The sequence below is a fragment of the Doryrhamphus excisus genome, chromosome 1, assembly GCF_030265055.1.
Source record: "Doryrhamphus excisus isolate RoL2022-K1 chromosome 1, RoL_Dexc_1.0, whole genome shotgun sequence".
NCBI lineage: Eukaryota > Metazoa > Chordata > Actinopteri > Syngnathiformes > Syngnathidae > Doryrhamphus > Doryrhamphus excisus.
In genome coordinates this window covers 32,944,510-32,967,929 of record NC_080466.1, presented here as the reverse complement: position 1 = coordinate 32,967,929, position 23,420 = coordinate 32,944,510, and the positions used below count along the sequence as shown (strand labels likewise).

General features: G+C 43.6%; 1 protein-coding gene across 1 annotated transcript in view; it reads right to left on the bottom strand.

Annotated features, from left to right (window-relative positions):
- The window catches only part of LOC131120573 (receptor-type tyrosine-protein phosphatase N2-like), a 98,255-nt gene that overhangs the window by 24,080 nt on the left and 50,755 nt on the right, over window positions 1-23,420 (bottom strand). The window contains exons 13-14 of the mRNA XM_058065242.1: window positions 6,650-6,862; window positions 3,006-3,203 (exon numbers count right to left, since the gene is read on the bottom strand). Coding sequence (XP_057921225.1) covers window positions 3,006-3,203; window positions 6,650-6,862 — 411 coding nt within the window. The remainder of the gene's footprint in view (window positions 1-3,005; window positions 3,204-6,649; window positions 6,863-23,420) is intronic.

Below are 23,420 nucleotides of genomic sequence, written 5' to 3'. Positions count from 1 at the left end.
TTATTTCTTATTATGATGTATTTGTAAACAAATCAGTCCTTTTGCCCTGCACTGCAAAACGGAACGCAAAGACAAAACACCCTACGTGGTGCTGACTTACTGTCTGGGCCCTTTCATTGTGATTGCTAAATAACCCAACATGGGGCCAAAGAAATTTGTATTGTTTCTTGAATTTTCTCATCTCTTAATGCTAAGAAACAGTATTTGATTCAATCTGGCCAGGATGTACGAGAAGTCCGCATCAAAAATAAGTTGCATCCATTCATCATCTATGATGAATTCACATTGTTTTCTGCTTGTAAAACTACAATTATTAAGAAGTGAACTACATCTGACGTAACGTTGCCTCAAATACCAACCTATATACACACTTTCGATTATTCAGCCATGATGGGATGTCTCGATGCTCAAATGGCGGCGAGCACTTGTGGCGTACCTCTGAGTTAACTCATTAGCATCCATGCTGCTCTTGAGCACATCAACCACATCGCAGCGTCACCTCGCATGCATGCGGAGCGAGGGGGCGGGGCTTGTGGACCGTAGGTGGTTGAAGTGAGCAGCTGTACATCATAATTACTGGGCCGCTTGACAGAAAGCCAGAGAGGCTCTCCTCCAGCGGGGAGGCGGTTGAGAAGTGGTGGGCGTAATGAAACATGAAACACAAGACCAGGAGGATTTCCTTGCTTATGGATGCTACACATCAGCAGTTAGCACAGATACAGTATAAAGACTCGTGGTGAGGACACATTTTGGATTAAGTGAGACATATTGTACATTATGAATAAAGAGATTCATATTGCTTATTGATTAACATCTAGGGTGGGGCATATTCTTTTTTTTTTGGTCTTGGCACATTGTATGGGGAAAATGAAACAATGCAAAAATTGGCAAGAAAAAGTTGAAGCTGTTTTTTTATACTTACACAGTCAGTATGAAATAAAACTGATCATAAAACTTGACATTATCTCACAACAGGCACAATAATTAGAATAATAACACGGCTACTCTTTAGGCCGTAATCCAGCTAAAATTCAACTCTGAACCCCTGATGTTGTTTCCTGTCCACACGTCCGGAACACATTTCTTCCGACACACAGGTCTTATTTATGCCTTATTTACTCTTATTAATATATATTTTATTGGGTAAAGCTGAGTATACGAGTGTTATTGTATGTCTAGAGGGTTCTAATAATGTTAAAAACTGTATTATCTAACTACAAAAATATTCCATTTACTTACTTCCGAACTTTATTGATCCGTTAGGAACTTCATTTGTGCAGAGGATCAATGCGTGTACAGCTCACATACCCGGCAACACAACAAAATATACCGCATGCAATCAATAAACACAAACAGTTGACCGTCAATCAACAGTTAAAGTTGAAGAGAAAAGAAGAAAGCCTGCCAGCACAATAAGTGCATGATAAAAAGGTCATATTCGTTAAAAATATACGTATACGTATAATATATATGTAAAATGAAAGCAATCCCTGGTCGAGTTAAAGGAGTGGTGCATTCATGAGGCATGTACATATGTATGCATACATACAAATGACATGTACTGTACATATTCATGCACACAGGCGTTCATGAGCTGGATGGATGTGACATGGCTCTCTTAGTCCTGAATGTGAGTGATCTGGAGCTGTGGATGTGTGTGCCTTCTGTTGTAAATGTTGATGAGTGACCCCGGTTCGAGTCTGATTATTTTACTGCTCATTGTTAAGATTTAGCTAAATGGCTTGCGATGGATGTTGTGAATCAAGCTGATATGTAAACGGTGGAAAACATGGTTTCACTATTTGATTGAAAGTGAGCGGGGATGATGGTGGGTTCCTGCAGAAGTGGACAACCACTTCCTTAGTTTTTGAAGGATTGAGATCAAGGCGGTTACGCTTGTACGACTCAGACTGTAGTTGTCCCGGCGTGTTTGTGGTCTCATCAGAATATTTAAAGTGCACCTTGCTTTTCCGACCTATGAGTGTAGTTGGAATGTTGTATTCCCGTGTTAAACCATGCCAAAGTTTCAGTTAACGAGGTTTGTGAATTTGGAAGTGAGCCCTGAAATAAGTTTAGGATGGCTCAAAACACTCGGTGTTCCAAAACTGTTCTTTTGTGATGTCACAGCTTCTCTGCCCTCCCCCAAGCTTAGCCTGTCACACGTTATTGGAGTTGGTGATTCCCAGCTAGAGAAAATATCTCCATCTGTCAACGGCATTTCACACTGGACTGTTTTTGTGAACGTGAACGTGAAATATCCGCCAAACTGTTGCTGAAGCCAGAAGCAGCATGCTGTCGCTGGGAAAGGTGCATTCATGTGGAGGTGGAGAGAACCGCAGGGCTCACCCATGTCTGGTAGTCCCGCATAAAAAACGTGTAATAACAACATTTCCACGACCAATGTTGTGCCAAGATTGGTAAACGCGGCACCCTCATGTTTGGCTTCTGAGCTCCACGCCAGGAAGTACTTTGGGCATGTGACTGATCGCCGCGGAATGGTTGTGCCCTAAGGTGGTCCGTGGATGTAATAAATTAAAACAGACAGTTTTGGAGGGAAGCACAAATCCCAAGAAATACAGCTGGAATAGTTGCAGATTCTGGTCTAGAAAGCTTTCTGTGCGGGTTATTGTGTGTAGCTGCTCTATAGGAGCAGCAACACAAAGGGTCAAAAATGAGCATGATAGGTCCTGAGTCCTGCTTCGGCAGTCATTGATGTACAGAATCTACAAGAGTACTTTGAATGACCTTGTGTAGGAATGGTGCGCTATGCAGTAAATAAACTTGCCTTGCCTCCACATAATGTGTGTCATTTGCCAGGTGTGTAAATGTCTCAGTCAAATGTATGGTAGCATTGGCACACACATTGGTAACAATATACAATTAGCATCACATATGGATTATTCTTCATTTGAGCCACTGCTCAAATGCTATAACTGCATTACTGCTGTATAACTGCTATATACTGCATGGGTGGTTTTAAACAGTTTATACCGACGGTTCCTTACCAGAATCATGTGACCGGTGGAGATGTCCATGTTGGGCTGGGCGGGTTCTTCGCTCCACGATGACAGACTGCTTCTGGCCGAAGGGCTGACTGCTGCGCCGCCATCGCTGAACTGGGATGACACGCTGTTGATCCTGGAGGAGACGGGCTCAGGGCGCTCGACTGGAGGTTTGACGGCCATGCGCTGCCGACACAAGTCCTGGGAGACAGGAGAAGGGGTTAATTTGGCAATGGTCTCGGTCACTTCCTGTTTACAACTCTGTTTTCAGGTGACTTGGTCTGGTCACTGGAGCGGAGCAATGAGGCAGGAAAATGTAATCTGCAATTAACAGCATTCATCAGCCCTGCGTTCACCCCGTGAAGATTATTCATTATGGTTTCCCCATGCTGACCTGAGGGTTCCATTCCCGATGTTGACCTGAGGGTTCCATTCCGTCTCTACTTCTATGTTCCCTTTTTGCCTTCTCATAGCTCTGTCTTGCTTGTAGTTTATATCTGTTTGTCATTGTCATTTCTCCAGCATCTTCGTAGACTGCCTTGTTATTACTATTAGATGAATTATATTGTCATTACAATTATAATAGATACATAAATGCATTTGAATAATTCTATTCTTCCTGTCACGCCCTGTGTGGTTTCCCAGGTGACAGTTTGTCTATGTTCCCTGTCTGGGCTTTGGTTTCCGTTTTGGACACTCTTATTTTGTATTGGACTTCTTGTCTTCCCGTGTCTGCCTTGGTTGTCCCTATCTCCCACACCTGTCCCTAATTTGTCCCGTCTATTTAGTTCAGGTGTGCGCTTCTCCCCACGTGGGATCATTGTTGTTTGTCCGTCTGCTACCTGAGTTGCATTTCCTTCTGCTGCAATTATTGCTAAAATAAATATTGTTTACCTGCATTTGGTCCTGTTCTCTGCATCCTGGGGTCGAACCGTAAAGCAATGAAGCCCGACCGTGACAGAATGATCCCATGCAGGGAGAGGCACACACCTGAACTAAATAGATGGGACAAATTCGGAACAGGTGTGGGAGATAAGGACAACCAAGGCAGACACGGGAAAACAGGAAGTCCAATACAAAATAAGAGTGTCCAAAACGGAAACCAAAGCCCAGACAGGGAACATAGACAAACTGTCACCTGGGAAACCACACAGGGCGTGACAAATCCTCTTATTAAATGATAGTTTGTATAGTTTTTCCACAGCTTTGCCTGTGGCAAAGGACTTTAGTTTTTATATGATCATATTTTCAGAATGAATAGTTTTGTCTCTCTTCCTAATAAATAGTTTTTATACTCTCGTGTCTGCGTGGGGGTCCAAAACCGAGACCGTCACAATTGACATTCCTATCACAGCCATTTAGGTACGAGAACAAAGACACGATCCACCGACACAAATAATATCTACTGTTGCCATGACAACCTGCTAATGTGCTCGGCTGGGCCTCTTAACACGCGTGTGCCCTCATGACCTCCTTTCACCAGTGAAGTAAGCTGCCAAAGCCCCCCAAATAAACCCCACATGCCCTCATGGGTATCTTGCCAGACACCCCCCACCCCCCCGCCGGCAACCCTAAAAGTAAACGCCGATCACACTGACGGTGGGTGGGTCAGTGCCACCCTAATTGGCAGCGCCACATGGAAACACCAGGTAAGGATCAATGCCATGTTAAGATGAAGACAATGAGATAGTTTTCAATAAATGACAAGATGGAGTCACTGAGCTTTAGAGTTGCAAGAATAAAGACATAAAAAGATCAATTCCAAGCGGACGACACGGCTGAGTGATTGACTGATGAGCGCCATCATCGCCTGTCCATCAAAATCTCCTCCCTCGCCGTTGACCAATCCCATGTTGGCGTTTGTTTGCAAAGGTTTGATTGACAAGCTTTGGGAGCCGAGTAGCACGGAGACCACCGCGTTCTGGGGGTGGTTGGGGACAGGAAGCTGGCGGCAAAGTGGCGTGAATGGAATTTTTTATGCACATGACAAGTGTTTTCATGCTGGTGTGTGTGCAGTATGCACGCCTACGGGGGTGTGTGTTGTTGCTGTGTGCTTAAACAAGATGTACACCGATACACACACCCCCCCTCCCTCCCCAAACCCCCCAACACACACACAGCAGGTGACAAAGAGACGGCGCTAAGACGGGGGAGGGGCAGCGAGTGTGTGACGGCGCCTGTCAAAAAGAGTGCAATGACACTCAAAGATCCTTGGCAGTCTGAGAGAATCTCACAAGCAAAAAAAAACACAACACTTAAATACTTCAAGTAAAGCAAATATATTTGTGTTTTTTATTTGCATTATCGTCCAGCTCCAATTTTAGTGGTCTCTTGACGACTTGCGGGGATGAGAAACGCTCTCTTTCTAGTCCGCGGATGAGGAGCACAATAAAAGCGAGCACTTAGGGGCGCAGCCGGGCTCATTTGAAGAATCAATGCTCACAGGGACGCTCTCATTTAAAAACATGGCAGAGGGAAAAGGTCATGGGGGGACCAGACAAATCTCAATCCAATTCTCTGCTCAAATCGCCACTTAATATTGGATTCTGCAAATTAAATTTCACACTCTCACCTTATCCCAGCCAAAGGATAATTACAGCAGGCGGGGGGAGCAAAAACACCAAACCACAAGAACCTGCAGCAGCCTTAGGGCTGGGCAATATAGCCATATTGTTTTTATGTCAATATTTCTTTTAAGCGCGATATCAAAAATAAGCATATCGTTCATATCGATATAGACGGGATTTCATGTTTCAAGATGGCGCCGCCCAATGGCAAACTAGTTACGGCGATTTTTAGTGTTTAATGGTGCTTTATTTATTGCTTCCTTTTTGTTTTGTGCCCTGCCGACCCCTTGAGCAAGGGTGCAGCTATGGATGTTCATCCTTTTACGTTTGTAGCTTGCCTCTTGCACCCTTGTTGACACTCGGGAGCAGCTGTTAGCATCCCTTCGCTACATCACATGATCGGATATCCCCACGAAATATGGAGGTGGAGAGGCAGCATAGTGGGAGTGAACAGCGAAAAAGACAGTATAAAGGTATTCAAAGACGGCATCAACCATGTTTACCATCTGTCGTCATGGGGAACATGAATGGACACGCTGATGCCGCTAACCCGGCTAACCCTTCTAACCCGGCTAACCCAGCTAACCCAGCTACAGAGACGACCAGGAGTGCAGCATGATTGCCATGAAAGATTGAACAGTATATTTAAATTTTTATATACTTATTTAAAAAAAAGAACATACTATTTTATTCCTGTGGCTATTTTTCTCTAATATTGTTTACAATTTAATAAAACTTTGCACACATATTTGTATTTGACTTTCAGTTTATGGAAAAAATATCGATATATATATCGTAATATCGATATTCTACCTAAATATATCGGGATATGAGTTTTGGTCAATATCGACCAGCCCTAAGCAGCTTAAAACATAAAATACACCTTTCCACCAATGGCCACCAATCAACACACAGCACTATGCCTAGCTCCGCCCCTTTAGGTATCTTATGTCTGTGCTTGGTAGCCCAAAAAAGGAATCCATAAAGTAATTAATGTATCACAAAAATGAAGGAAAATTAATCAAAGCATTCAGGTTTGCTGAGTTGAAGTTAAGACGAAGCGCAGTAGCGAGTTCCTACCTGGTAGGTGGCAGTAGCATCACTGCTGGTGTCAGCACCCAAGTTGGTGAGCTTCTCCTTGAGCTTGTGGTGCGAGCGATGGCGGAGACAGTAGACCGTGGTGGATGCCAGCAGCACGCCCACGATGCACAGGATGGACACCACGGTGAGGATGAGGAACTTTGTGGACTCAGCCTGGCTATACTTGGTGGGAATCTGGTTGATGTGGTTCCCCTGAAGCACACACACAAGAAGAAGGAGGCATTGGTTGTTAGTAGATGGTGCAGGACACTTGTATCCATCACAAACACTTGCTTAGGCCGAAAAATAATACCTGGACCGTACCATTCTGCAAATTCGAGAGTCTAAACAAAGCACCCTAACCTGCACTGTTCATGCATTTTTTATTGAGTGTGACGGCTAAATAAGCCACCACAGGGCTGAAGGAAGCTGCAAAAGCCAAAAAGGTGACAAGCACTATTGATCTTGACATTTTTCCTCCATAGATTCTACCTTTTTGCTCCTTTTTGTATTGTAGTTTTAGAATGTACTTCAGTTGCACACTCCAACACTCGGCCATTGATCCATCCATCCATTTTGTGTACCGCCGGTATACTCACTAATAATCACTAAAAGTATAAATGAAAATAAAACCAACATTTTTTGAGCTGCGACCAAAAGCGTTGAGGAGCAGATGTGATGAAATCCTCAGATGGGAAGAGTTTGGATCAGAACCACTCAGGAGTCATCTTTGGATTCTCCTGGATTAAAGCGCCAAATGTCTGAATATGCCACCAGCAGTCGACGCGGTTGTGGTTCTGGCACTAGTTTGATGCCACGCCACAATGGAGCAAAGTGTTGTGCTGCAGAGACAAACACTCTCCACGCTGACAAGTTTAATCACGCGCATTTGTTCCACCATCTGGGCACGCCGCGCCACAGAACGCATCGATTCCTGCCCGGCAAAGCATCATGGGAGTCTGGAGCCACGGCGCCTTGGGCAAACAAGCGTAGATGAAAGATTTCTTTTCAAGGCGAGAAAATGGACGTACGGTGGGAGGAAGTTTCGTCCTCGAGAACGCCGAGGTCGCGCAGGAGGGGGCGGCAAACGGGTCTCATTGAGCGACATAATGAGCCCGACACCGTTTTACGTGACGTGCGCTTCCTGACAATAGGCGACATAATTACACACTGCGTAATGACGGCCGCCTCCAAGAGTTACAAATTGCAGCATCAATAAGAAGACCTCCCACTCCCCATGAAAAATAATGATCCCCAAAGAAATCACTGGGCTTCTTTGGAGTGATTGTCGTGTCTTTTCACACAATACGTGACATCTATGCAGTTAATCATAGACTGACTCCATGCTTGATGTGACGGGGCTCAGATAGACGCCGCAATTCTTCTTCTGCTAGCGTCAACGCGACGCTTCAAAAGAATTACAGTCTTGATGGGGATATTTTCCTCCTCAGCCGAAGAGAAACAATCAAGTATTGTGTGTGAATGTCACTCAACGTATGAATTAATACTTTAACACTTTGGATCGAATACCGTCGACGATTCCCATCCCGTCCCTCCCACTTCCACAGATAGCGTATTTCATCTTGAACCAAAATCTCAGCTTGTTCTCAAGCTTACGGAAAGACGGTCTGGTCTGCCTGGTGGGTAAAATGGGAAGGTCTGGTGGGGGGGGGTCCCTCAGTGGTGGAGGTCACAGAGATTATGGGGGTGGCGGCGTGGGGCGTTAATGGAAACGGTGGCTTTGAAAGCCGATGCCAGCTCTGCCGGTCCCCGCTGGCCGCCTGTCAAACCCTGGGAGGGTTTAGCCTGTGCATGGATTGTTTTGGAATTCTGGTGGGGGCTCAGGCATAGACCCTCCCATCACACACTGCCTCCACCATCGCCACAAAATGACCCCCCCCCCCCCCCGAGGATTTTCATTCACTGTATTCAGTACCTGATAAAGAATGACCCACCGGGGGGACGACAGTTGTGCACTACATTGTGTGTGTGTTGGGAGAGGGGGAACAGGGGGGGTGCTTTCAAACTTTTTAAGTGGCAAAAACTGGAGGGAAATACAAATCTTGGTCAACTTTAATGTGGAATTGTGACACGCTGTGAGTTAAAGCGTGAAAGCTAAGCATGTAGTGGGTGGGGTCATTAGTCAAACATTAGTGATGATTATTTATCACCAGTCTGCCCAGTACCTCGCCCAGTGCCCCCTGGGGCCCACTCCAAGAACAAATACGTTCATTTGTCATCCCGACTCATCTTGTTGTTTTATCACATTAACTTCCATGGAGTCGCTGCTCCACGCCCTCAAGTCATCACACCTCTCTGGAAGTGGAACAGCCGAGAGGGGAGACGTGGATAAGCACCAGCGGGGGGGTGTGGTGGTGGGGCTGCGGGGCTGTCCGACCCACCACACCCTCGCTCTTCATCACACCTGCCCGCCATGTTTGTCTACTGATTCAAACATTGCAGCCAGCAGCTTCATCAAGTGTGTTCGTTGTCGTATGAGACAGGGGCCCTGGGACAGAGTGTAATACGTGTGTGCGTGTGTGCACGTGTGTGCACGATAGGGAGTGGCAGGGAGGGGGTGAATCTATATTCTGCAATAAGAAATGTAAAAAAAAAAAAAAAAGTGTCTGCATTGCAGCTGCTGCAGACGCTTACAATGTCTGTCAATCAAACGTGCTCAAGCGAGGGGGCGTGGTCTGTTCAGGGGGAGGTGTGGCCACTTCAACAAGCTCACTCTGTCGAATTTGAACAGTGAGGACACCTGCCTGACATACAAGGAATGTGTTGCCTGAGTCGGTTATGAACATTTTACACACAAACAAAAGAAAAGGCAAAACTAGCGCTGAAGAAGAGCAGATGTAAATAATGAAAGATTCTTTAATGAATGTAAACTCTGGGAAACTGTTGTTGAAACTATTGTTGCAACTATTGTCCATCTGCTCCCGCCAACGCTATCGTACTCGCACGTTTCCGTCACACAGACACCAGCTTGATTATACAAAGAAGCTACGCTTTACCTCTTGCTGACTGAGCCATTAAGTGAAGTTTAAGCGAGTTTATGTATTATGTGGATTTTATCATGCAGCTAAAGGACCTTTCATACTAATAGATGATTAAATCCAATTATTACAAATCTATGATGTACTATGTGTGGTTAAAAGTGCTGTGTGAGACAGGTTGTGTATAAGTGTGTCTAAGAGTGGCAGATGGATTTGCTCAGCTTTAGCTTATTCAGCTGGGGTGAAAAAGGTCAAGGGGTGAAAGGCGCGGGCGGCCATTGTTTTCTTCTGGATGGCAAAAAAAGTTTTCAAATTTCATTTCTGTTCAGCCTTTATGAACTTTAGCAGCTAATAAGTATAAACACAGACAGCATAAAACATGATGATTCTTTAAATGTATAATATGTGGCATTTTACACACACACACACACACACACACACACACACTCTAGCCTTAAATACAATTCCACCAATACACAAATGTGGCCGCTGACTAAAAGTCATGAGGTTAGACTTTGGTAAAGGCCTCATGACCCCCCCCATCACCACTGTGTATGAGTTATGTTCGCTCATTCAGTGCATGATCAAGTGGATGCGTGAAAATGGCCGTAAATCTTGTTTGCTGCTGCTGTGCAAACTTGTGTGGAGTCTTAACAAATTCTGTAAGATATTTCTATCATGTTTCAGCAGCAAACATCCTAAAATTACTGTAACTCAGCTTCAAGCAACATCAGTCGTCTTTTATATTTCAGCATCAAAATTAGATCTCTAGCACGTTTCAGCATTAAACTACATTACGTTTTCTTATGCAAATAACAGCAGTTATACTCAACAGAAAATATGACATTTCTATCTAGTTCAGCAGGAATTACTCCAAATTGTCAACCATATTTCTCTCAAATTCTCTCATAGCCAGCAACATCAATCTTTGGTCACACTTCAGCGGCAAATAACTACAAGTATCAATCATGTTTCAGCAGTAAATAATACCACACTTTATATCATTTCTATGATGTTTCAGCAGCATATAATACCACACTTTATATCATTTCTATGATGTTTCAGCAACATATAATACCACACTTTATATCATTTCTATATGTTTCAGCAGCATATAATACCACACTTTCACTTTCAGTCATGTTCCCGCATGAGATAAGACATCTTCTATCAATTGATATCATGCTTCACTTCAGCAGCCAATTATCCTAGAGAATCAATTTCTATGTTTCAGCAGCAAATAACACCACATTTACTGTCAATGTCTACCATGTTTCAGCCTCGTTAAACATTGATGGAGTTCCAGCATCTTGAGCTGCAAATGAACCACTTCCACATCTGGGACTACGTAAGCGTTGCATGTTGGAATAAAGATGTAATCAAGTCAAAGGTCTACTACTGTGACATCTAGAAAGTCATAAACAGTCAAGTCCTACCACTGGTGCCCATCCCACCGTGGCGGTGTCGGATGCCAACTGGCATCACGGCGTTGGCGCCAGAAGAGGCGAGAGGGAGTCATGTTCCTCTCACCTCCTCATCCTCCTTCTTTTGGCACATTGAAGAAAATGCATGAGGCCATTCTCTCGTTCCCTCCAGTCATTCGGCATGTGCACAGCGAGACGAGGACGAAGACGAGGACGAGGATGAAGACGAGGATGAGGACAAGGATGCGGAGACGACGGCAGTCCTCCACTTGGACGCACGAAGAATGGGATGCTTTTATTCACAGAGAGACACTACAAAGTGCAGTGGGGGGCTCCTCCTCCTTATATGCCCCCCTCCCTTCCACCCTCCAATCCCTGCCTGTCCACCACACATGTCACCTCCCCCCCCGTTGCCACGGTGACGGCTCCACACGTTGTCGAAGGGAGGAGGAGGAGGAAAAAGGTGAGAAGGAAAGAAAAGGAGGGAATCTTTCATCGTCATCCCAAAGTGTCAATATGATGTGTACACCGTATACTACATATACTAGTACTAAGTATCTACATCAAGTATATGGTCACATGAAGGAATGAATGAAGGTCGGTCTGTGGGCTTCTTCCCCATTCTTCATCTTAGCAAGACATTTTGGACAATCGATTGTTTCTGATGACCCTTTTTTGTTCCCAGTGGGAACCTAGAAAGTCTTGCCAGAAGTGGACGCTGTTCCAGTGAGAAGGACCCCACGTATTCCTAACTTTTCCCACTATGTAGCTGCCCCAATACGTGTGGACCTTAGACACTTTGGTCCAATATTCTGTCCTTCCTGTGGTGACATAGCCACAACCAAGCAAGCATACAGTCTTGTATAGAGACAGGTTGCATGATTATGGTTTCACTTCAGATGAATTCAGTCAAATAAAAGACATGTAATATTCCAGGAGACACACATCAATCAAAACATGGCACTGATGTGTTTGCTGACGATGATGAGAGCAACAACAGGCAAACGTCTTGGATTATAGTGTAGCAGGTGTGTGTTATAAACATGAGAAACAGGTGGGACAGTCAAATAGGCTCTTACTCTTTACTGTTGGTTCAAATGCATAGTCCATGTGTGTGTGCGTGTGTGTGTGCGTGTGTGTGTGCTGTTGGGCTTATAGAGAACAATGAAAGACGATGCTGCCTGATGCAGATGACAAGCTCCTTCCTGAAGAGTGTGTGTGCGTGTGTGTCTGTGTATGGGGGGGTGGGGCCTCTTCAGTTTATCTTTCTATTCAGCGACCAAGCACCCCCCCCCCCCACCCACCCACCCACCCCTCCATCCTTAACCAAGCCCAAAACCAAACCAGAGACACCCCCACACCTCCTTTTGTGCCCCTTTGTGACAGCTGGAGGTGGCAGCCACTCAAGACACTGCTGTGTATAAGTGTGTGTGCGCTTGTGAATGCGTGTGTGTGCACTTGTGCATGTGTGTATTAGAGCTCTTCCTAATAGTCAACCCCCACACAGCCCCTTACGGCTCTGAACAGCAAGAAGAGGATGAGGAGGAGGGACCTTTGAGCGCCAACATTCAATTTCCTGGGAGAACATACAGTAACGCAACCTCATTGTAGCACAAGAAGTACAGCAAAACATCAACAATATAACACAACATAACTAAACTACAAGAACGTGAGTAGTCCTCACAATTCTGCAATTATTTTTAGACATCTTTCATGGGGAAACACTTCATAGAAACTAGTCCGTGTACAGCTTTTGTAATATAAAGTAGTCAGTGTACAGCTTTTGGTGAATTTAAGGTGTAAATTGACTGTCCCCTGAAACTAATTCACCACACATTGAACACCATTAATGTACAAATTGTTGGCAACAAAAGTGATTACACCCCAAAGTGAAGTCCAAATTGTGCCCAATTAGTCATTTTGCGCTCCTCTGTGTCATGTGACTTGTTTGTGTTCCAGGTTTTCATGGGCAGCAGGTGTGTTAGATTAGCGGTTAATGGTATACAGCGCTATCGTACTGGTCAGTGGAAGTTGAACAAAACAATTGTTCTATATCATGGCGTTGTAGGCCACGTGTCAAACTTGTGCCTTGGACGTTGACGTTGCAGCTTTTGTCTCCAACCAGTTTCTTCAGCAGGTGACTTCATTGAAAGATGTGTCGCTCATTAAAATCATCTGCTTTCGTGACCAACTGGAAAGAAAACCTGCAGTGACACCTCCGACCGAGGCTATGAGAGGAGTTAACATTTCTGTGTTTTGCCATGAAAACATTCATTCATTCATTTTCTACCGCTTTTCCTCACGAGGGTCACGGGGGTGCTGGAGCCTATCCCAGCTGTCTTGGGGCGAGAGGCGGGGTACACCCTGGACTGGTGGCCAGCCAATCACAGGGCACATATAGACAAACAACCATTCACACTCACATTCATACCTATGGACAATTTGGAGTGGCCAATTAACCTAGCATGTTTTTGGAATGTGGGAGGAAACCGGAGTACCCGGAGAAAACGGGGAGAACATGCAAACTCCACACAGAGATGGCCTAGGGTGGAATTGAACCCTGGTCTCCTAACTTTGAGGTCTTTGCGCTAACCACTCGACCGCCGTGCCGCCTCCATGAAAACATGTCATAAAATATTTGCATTCATGTGATGGAAGTACAGTTTTTTTGCTATTAAGCAGTTCAAAAAAAAAAAAAGTCAAAGGATATGAACCGTGAAGCAATTTAATAATGTAGATCTTGTCACGGTGCGGCATGTCAGCGTTGCGATGCGACCCCAGGATGCAGATATGACGACCAAGTGCAGGTAAAAACTTAGCTTTATTTCCGATAAGGCGAATAAGTCCAAGGCTCAACGCACCAACAAAGGAAGACGCACCCGGCTGAACTAAATACTACAATCAACAATACAAACAGGTGCGCAAAGGAGGGAACGTAAATGTGGCGGAGAACAGGGCAGACCAACACAGGAAATGATACAAAATAAGAGCACGAAAGCAGGAACTAAGGCTTACAAAGTGAAACATAACAGAGCTGTCACACAGGCAACAATGCGGATTGTGACAGATCCAATCCATCCATTTTCTATGCCGCTTATCCTCACTAGGTTCTGCTGGAGCCTATCCCAGCTGTCTTCGGGCGAGAGGCGGGGTACACCCTGGACTGGTGGCCAGCCAATCACAGGGCACATATAGACAAACAACCATTCACACTCACATTCATACCTATGGACAATTTGGAGTGGCCAATTAACCTAGCATGTTTTTGGAATGTGGGAGGAAACCGGAGTACCCGGAGAAAACCCACGCATGCACGACGAGAACATGCAAACTCCACACAGAGATGCCCAAGCGGCGATTGGAAACCAGGTCTTCCTGATCTCCTGACTGTGTGGCCAACACGCTAACCACTGGGCCAAAGTGCGGCCCTTTGGAAAAATATATGATGAGTCACTGGAAGCAAACTCTTGAAACAAAAAAGGCACGTCCCTCTTCCTCCATCAATGGTGCAGTCTGGTCTGCATTGTTGAAATGTACATTTCCTAGTTAGTAAACCAACAAAACTCACATGCTCCTCCATTGTCATCTCTCCTCTCTGCTACTCAGCACTCCTCACCTTGATGAGCTGATGCCAAGCAAGCCCAAACACAATGACAGCCAATCAATGTCCACTTCAGGGTGTACGGAAATGACCGTTGTCTTCCACTTCCAACAACCCAGGGACAAGAAGCCCAACAAATAAACTCATTTCATAAAAAGTCATACAGAAACAACAAAGTTTGATTATATATGTATGACGTTCAAAAATCACACAGTAAATATGAGTGGAATTACCGTGGAATTATTCATCACAATGAATGCACACATTTGACAGACAATGAGCCAGCAGGAAAAACACATCATGGAGTTTTGAGATGCTCTGAAACAGGTTTGACAAATATCTATAATATCTGGAATATTGTATGGTGACTCATTCATCGATTCCACACAGTTTAAAGAGTTGTGGGGGTTGCAGCATCTTTGCTATGTTAGCCTGGAACATTTGGAACATTTGGAAGATGGTCTGATCTCATGCATTATTTGTCCCTTTTACAAATGATTTTACAAAGCTTATACAAAGCTACAAACAATACCCCACACACAAAGCTTTCCAGATCTTCCAGAATCTGCACCCATTACAGTTTCCGTGGATTTCCTGCCTGCGAAAACGGTATGTTTTAATTTATCTCACCCAAGGCCTAGCCTCCAGGCACGCCCACTCCACTGTGGTTGGTCACACTCCCAAGCACTCCTGAGGACGTCCGGACAGCTGCCGAAACCCCAATTTTGTCGGTATAGGAATTAATAATAAATGTTGATTTATCTTTTTTAAATGTCCACTTTTAACATAGAGCCATATTTGTTGGATCCCGGATCTGATCCAGAAGTAGAGACAGGACAGTCAACTTGTAACACTTCTGTAAAATTAATAAACCATTTGGAGAGCTACTTGAATGGTTAAATGGTTAGGAGCTACTGGTTGGAGACCCCTGACTTACCGTGTATGAACTCAAGGTGTGGTAACGTATGTCCGCATTTACTGAGTGCAAGCAACCCTCGCTAGTGGAAATGTGGTCATTACACATTTTTTGCGGGGATATCCGTGTTTGAAATACTCGGTAGACCAGGGGTCGGCAACCTTTACTATGAAAAGAGCCATTTCACCCACTTGCCCACTAAAGAAAAATAGCCTGGAGCCGCAAAACGTTGTATGTTTAAAACAACATTGGAGGGAAAAAAAAAAGACGAGTTGGAGTACTCTTGCTAGTACTGGAGATAAACTTTTGTTTTTAAATGAGCTCTAATTTATTTTTTCAGAATTGTCAAATAACTCATTAATAATAATTAATAATTAATAACTCAAATAACTCAAAGTATTACTCATTTCCCTTCATGTTAACCTGTCAGAGAGAACTGGATAGCATCCTGTCTGCTCATTCAGTCACCAGTCAGAACTCAGTCAGGATGCATTCATGGTCTCACACAAAGTTGGATTTTTGTAAACTCATAACGAAGATGTGCATTTTCACCACTCGGGTGCTTAAAAAATATTCAAGCATTGCAAAGGGAGCCGCAACAAAGAGACTGGAGAGCCACATGCGGCTCTGGAGCCGCGGGTTGCTGACCCCTGCGGTAGACTCACTGATTGTGGTGGAAAAACTCGATTTGCAACTCCAGACATCGGTGAGCTTGTAATTTGCATGCATGCAGGAAACACTCATGCCGCTCCCTGGATGTATACTCACGTATAATTCTACACAGACCACCACTTTTTCCCATGACTTCCACTAAATAAAGACAGTTAGGACACTGACAAATTGTTACGTACAGCTTGCTCTTCTGACTCTTCCACCCAACCAAGTAACTTTGGAAAGGCATCAGGCTTCAGCAACATTTTGGAGGATAGTCTATAGTCTTGATAATGGCCCGTGTTCACAAAACAACAGAAATGGCGTTGACTTCTGGCTGATGCTAGCCTGGTATGCCCAAAGACCCCAAAGACCCAAAGAAACACTTCCTATAGGAGCCATTGCGAACTGAGCAAAGCAGAGCTGGGGTGAGGCCAGGCCTGCAGCGTATCTGAGCATGCCCATATAAGGAAGTCCGGATCGCACTGAGGTCACAAAACACAGACTCCCTGAGACTCTCTGAAACCAAGCGTTCAGAGCCCTCCCCCAAAAAACTCATTATCTAAAACGTTAGCATCGTTTCACACAAGAATCCAACATTCTAACAACATTTACAGGTCAGAAAAGTGGAGAAAGCGTCACAGGTCATGGCTTCATGTATTTTCACACGTATGACACGTTCACATCTAAAAATGTGACGTCAAACATTGTCTGTCAAGCTTAAAGCTTATATGATGATGCTTTCTATTCGCATTATTTCCGATCAGGAAAATATTGTGAAACCAACGATTCTGAACGTATTGGTTTCAACCTCTGTTTTGTTCTCGACAGAATGCCTCAGGAGGCCTGAAAAGACCTTCTCCATCACGCCTTTCCTCAGTCGGAATTTTCTAGACGGCGGTCTGTCAGACATAAAGTCTCCACATTATGATCACTCATCACGAAGCCTTCAGAGCACCGCATCCGCGTCCACAAACATGGCCTGAAGCCTCAACGTGATCTCCTAACGGTCGCTGGTGGTCGCGGCCTGAAAAGCTTTTCCCGCTGAGTGCAAGACCACCGCACTGACGGTCTTTGTGTCAGCGTGTTAGCGAGCCGCCATTCTGCCGCCCGCGCTCACCCCCCTCAGCTGGGATGGCACCCGGGACAAAAGACGCCTCATGGTACGATACGGTGGCCCCCTTGCACCCCCCAGGGACTCAAATATTCAACGTACAGTGGCAAAGTTCGGGGAACAATGAGGATGACTCTGTGACAAGAAGATAATCAGGCTCTTGGTGAATAGTGTGCAGCGTGAATGTCACAAATATTTTCTTCGGGGAGACCCGCATGGAAACGTTTTCAGGTCAAAACGGCAAAGTATTTTCTCATTTCAGCCTTTCATCCACTTGGAAATGGTCATCTGGGGGACCTGAAACTATATTTTTTGAAGAGGGAAAAAAATCTTTGAAAAACGTTTGTTGTCTCCATTTGGACGGGCGAACCAATGTTTAGAGATACATTGACATCACAGACCCATCAAGTCGACATAATACCTGAATATTTCGATATCCAAAACGAATAGTCGCAGTAATTCCTTGTAAGTCTAGATAAGCCTTGGAATCCTTTTGTACATGTGTTCTTCTTCTCAAGTTTGGTGTGTTCGGTCTGTGTATCTGTTTACAGCGCCACATGTTGGTACGCTTTGTGTATTACATCGTGATCCGTTCCTGCATGCATGGGAATTTTTTCAACCCGCCAAAAAAAATAAAAATCCCAAGAACATTCCCGTGCGGACAGGACCTTAATTAGAGCAGAACATGAAGAAAAGATCCTTATCATGTCATTTCATAAGACTAATGTGCCGCGTCATTTTATGACCAACTAAGCACATTTATTATCTGATGAACATCCCAAATTAATTTTACTACAAGGACAAAACACACAAAAGGACTAAAAAGAGGTCAAAAGTTAGTTTTCATTAAGAATGTAATTGATTGGTCCTTCCCTCTTCTTTGTTGTCCTAACAAGTGCACTGGTAGTTACCTAAAAGATAGAAACTAAAAGACGAGAACAGACTGCAAGACCACCAAAGAGAACGAAGAAGAACAAGACCACTAATGGTGCAATCATTTAGAAATGGACAAATACAAAATGACAACATTCATTAGGTAATTAACTAACAATAATTCAATAACTGTAATGGTTTAATTTCATTTGAACATGCATCAGATCACAATTGAGTGCATCCCATAATCAGTTCACAGTTCCACATGTCCAAAAGGAGTAGGAAGAAGCAAAGCTTATTAAATCCTACCCCTCCATCTGGTACTTTTACAATCACTAACTGTTACATTTGTTCACTTCCTGCTTTCCATAATACAGTTTAAGTTTTTTTGTTGTTTTTTTTATAATGCACCTTGTACCGAAGTAGGAGGTGATATGAGCATCCAATGCCATAATGGGTACCATAGTAAGTGTCAATATAGTGATATATATAGCACATCATGACTGGTTCAAGACTCTTCATCCTTGTATTTAGCAAACATCAACTGCTTGTATTGTTTCTTGAATTGGCTCATCGTTGTGCATTGTTTGATTTCCTTACTCAATCCATTCCATAGTTTGATTCCACATACTGAAATGCTATGGCTAGCATAACGTAGTCCTAGCATAGAAGTGTTTCAAATGTACTTCTTCCCTGAGATCATATTTCTCCTCTCTTGTAGAGAATTATTGGATGACATTTTTAGCTAATTGCTTATTTTTAGCCTTATGCATTATTTTAGCTGTTTGAAGATGAACTATATCAGCAAGTTGAAGTATTTGTGATTTTACAAATAAGGAGTTACTATGTTCTCTGTAGGCGGCATTATGAATTATCCTTACTGACCTTTTTTGCAGTACATTTAGTGAGTGAAGATTGCTTTTATAGTTATTAGCCCATATTTCCACACAATAAGTAAGATATGGTAGAACCAGAGAGCAATAAAGAGTGTGGAGTGATTTCTGATTGAGAACAAATTTTGCTTTGTTCAATATTGAAATATTTCTGGCCACCTTATGTTGTATATTTGTAATATGAGTTTTCCAGCTCATATTTTCATCTATTGTGATCCCCAGAAATGTATTTTCCTTCACCCTTTCAATGTCCACACCGAATGGACCAATGCATCTATATCTATAACTGTATTAATAACACCAGACATGGGAGAACGTTATGTGGTCACATACGTACATCAAGTGGACTGGACGTTTGAAGGTAGAGAAATGGTCAACAGTGAGCCCGGCGTGGATGCGGAAACATTTTGCTTTGGGAATGGACCAAAATTCCACCAGAGAGGAACTCCAAGAAACATCTCATCTCTGTGCTTAAGCAGGCTCTCGCTACTGAGTATTTTTAATTTATTGAGATTTACTGAATTATTATATAACCTTTTTACATTCAGTCTCTCTCTGTTCAAATGAACACAGCATTACAATGATGTATTGTTCTTACTTTCATTCAAATGGAATAGAAAACACTTGTTTTTCTCCACTGTATGTTCTCTCATGAGGGGCCTGGCATGAATGCACAGGATGCACGTGTAATATTGTTTTCTTATGACCCGCAGAGCAAACCCTACAAAATGTCAGCGACCCTGCCAGCGTAGGAAGGGGTGCTGCCCCCGTGCTCTGTGCAGAATCATTTAGTTCTCCATCCGTCAAAGTCACTTCTTGTTTTCACCGAATCAGTGGCGAGGTCACAATTTTCACAGCGGGATACGAAAGAACTACAATATTTTCCATAAAAAACCTGCATAATTATTCATCATTAGCTGCATCCCACCGGTCCGCACTCATGTCATCGCCATGACAACCATCCCCCGCAGCCCAAATAACCCATCCACCCCTCTGATGCTGAAGCCCAGCAGGGACCGCCTCCTCTGCTAAACATGGCTGCCAGACGCGACTGTAGCATGAAAACAGCGCTGCTGCTCAATGACTCTTTGAGCAAAATGAACTTTCCATTTTACTCTTTGCCTCTTTTTAAATACACCAAATATGATCCATCACATGTTAAGAGTGAAAACAAGCTTTCCTCCCATTCCTTGTGGCAGTGGTTTTTTAGTTTTTTACTTTTTACTTGGTCCGTCTTCCCCACACTATTTGAAACACTTGTTCTCCATTTTATTCTTAACACAGTTAAGAATAAATAAATGGGAGAAGCAAACTAGTAAAAACTGTAACTTGCTATGCTAACGGCAGGGGTCTCTTATGTTCCTGCAGTGACAATGTGGTGTAAAGAAGTGTAAAGGTGATGACGAGGGTGTTATTTCATGTCTGCAGGCGCCAATTATGTTAAAAAAAAACATATTTAGAAAATCATAAACAGGTTTTCTAAGCTTAAAACAAAAATAAATAATCTGCATCATGATTGGGCCACAATAAATGAGGGACAACTTACTATTTCATTGATTTCAATTTGGACTGCCATGAATAGATTTGGCACCACTTGTACGCCCATTATATATTATAAAACATTATAATGCGTACATTACACGCACATTATCTGCCGAAGAATAAGAAGATGTAGAAGGAGAGATCAGTGTTGCAAACTGAGAGACCGTCGCTATATTTAGCAAGTAATCAGAGCCTTTGAGACACTTTTGAAAAAACGACTCGTAACAATTTTACTGAGAAGACTAAAACAGAGAGGCTCTGAAGCGGGTGACATGTCTCCTGGAATTGAACTGCTTTTGAGTGACAAAGGTATGGGTGTGTGTGTTGAAGTTGAAAAACACACAATATGATTCTATTTGAAAGAAGATGTGTTCAACTGTGCACCAAACTGTGGTGTGTTTAAGGTGAGAGGATGTATGTAATTATTTTGTGGGCCCCCTCCACCACCTAAAAGCTCTCACAGGCTGCTCTGTCTTGTTTGTGACAAATTGTCATTGTCATTGAAAAATTATGGGTGTAAACATATTTGCTTCCCCTTTTCATGTCTTTTGTACTCACTATTTGTCTTGGCAAAGTTAGTTGTCTCTTAGAGCATCACATCTTACATCTTACAGCATCCATTATGGTGACATGCAAAAGTAATGCTGACATGATTACTAATATTTTAAACATTTTAATGATACCTTTTACAACATTTTGTAGTGAGGAGGCAGAAAAAGTTGCAGTAACATCCAGACGTTCAAAATTCATCAAAGTGAGCTGAAAGAAAAAAAGCATCTGTGTAACTTCCACTTCTTGGGACAGCCGAGGCATGTTAAATGTGTTACACAGGTGTTGCATCACCAAAAAAAAGCTTTGGAAGTGAAATATCTTTAGGCTGATTCATGTTGTAAACGGAACACATGGACAGAGATAATAATGTTTATGTTTATACTGTATGTGTTATTTTAGTTAAAGGGGTCCTGTATTACTTTAAAATGATATTTGATCCCCAAGGAGCACTATAGTAGTTTTCTTGAGTGGTGGACATGTTGGTCTGGTCTGTTGTTGTGGTGGTGTGGACACACAAAGTCATTCTTGACTAAGACGTCTTGAGACAAATGAAGACATGCGGTCTTGGATGGAGCCAGTTTGGGGAAGCCCAGCAGAAGGAGGACCGGTGGCAGGGAGCCAGGTTGGCCTGTCTGACACCCCCACCCTCACCAGGCAGGCCACACATCCTCTTGCCGTCCCGGCCTTGCCCCGACGTAAGGTAACTGCTCCAATTTCACACTTTAATTTGGGCTAATGTGAGGCAGGCTGGGCCAATGCTAATGAGCGTGCACGTGCTGGAGGCGAGTGCTCGCCAAGAAGGACCACCAAAACATAATGCTGGTCCGAGGGCAGAGGGTGGGGCCAGAAGACTGGGGCAGGCTCTTATTATCTTCTTTGTTTATTTTTCATCTCCCATTAGATTGAGTTCTTACTACATAAGAACCACCGGAACTCGGGACAGCATAGTACTACTTATATCCACATAAACTGCAAAAACATCAGAGAAAAGCTCAGCCAAAGCAATGTTAAAACAAAGGAGGACCATTTGAACCACGAGTCCTTAAAAACATCAACCATGTGGGGCGTTTGCACGTACAGTAAAATATGATCAGATCAAACCTCTCAAAATCAGGTGTAAGATAATATAAATGATGTGAGTGGCCCCTTGATACATTTTGTACAGATCCACGGTAGGTCAATATGTACTAACTACACTCAGTACATACTACTATATACTGTTACTTTTACCATGTTTCCTTACACTACTGCATATGAACGGAACTTCACATGCAAAGTTTCTGTTTGTTCTCCTTGGTTTGGTCTCATCATTATCAAAACTTATGACCATAAACCCACCACACCCCCGTACTCTGTTCAGTGTCTCCGTAAAGCGTATCACCAAGACGGAGCACGCATCCCGATCCTCACAGCAGCAAGCAGGTACATGGAGGCCACATTGTTTGCTAGTTGTTGAAACGTTCTTTCAAATGGCTGCTCTGATCAAGAAGATTAGCAGCACAAAAAAGCCCCCGCTTCCATCGGCCCGTCCAGGTGAGGGAGTCTCACCATCTAATTGAAGATGCCAGACCACATTCACATGCTGAACAATTGCATAATGTCCCCCTTTGGATTTCGGATTGCACTATTTGAAGTCAGTAATTCATCAAGCCAACCTCTGCTCATCCTGATTTTGGATTGCATTTATGACACATTTGTTTGTACCCATTGACCATTTATATTGAAGTCAACATTGTCAACATTAATCATGATTTATATCTGATTCCCTTCAAAAACCAAAAGAAATCTAGGAAACGTCACCAGCCCTGTCCAGTATCCAATTATTTATTTCACAGTCACACAAAATTTTCTATGCTGCTTATCCTGACTAGGGTCGCGGGTATGCTGGAGCCTATCCCAGCTGTCTTTGCTGGTGGCCAGCCAATCACAGGGCACATATAGACAAACAACCATTCACACTCACATTCATACCTATGGACAATTTGGAGTGGCTAATTAACCTAGCATGTTTTTGGAATGGGGGAGGGAAAAAAACGAGAACCTCCACACTCGCATGGGGAGAACATGGGAGAACATGCAAACTCCACACATTCGAACCCAAGTCTTCCTGGTGTCCTGACTGTGTGGCCTACATGCAAACCACTCGTCCACTGTGTTGGGATTGTATCGGTTGGGATCATACGCTGTAAATGAAAATCATATCAGC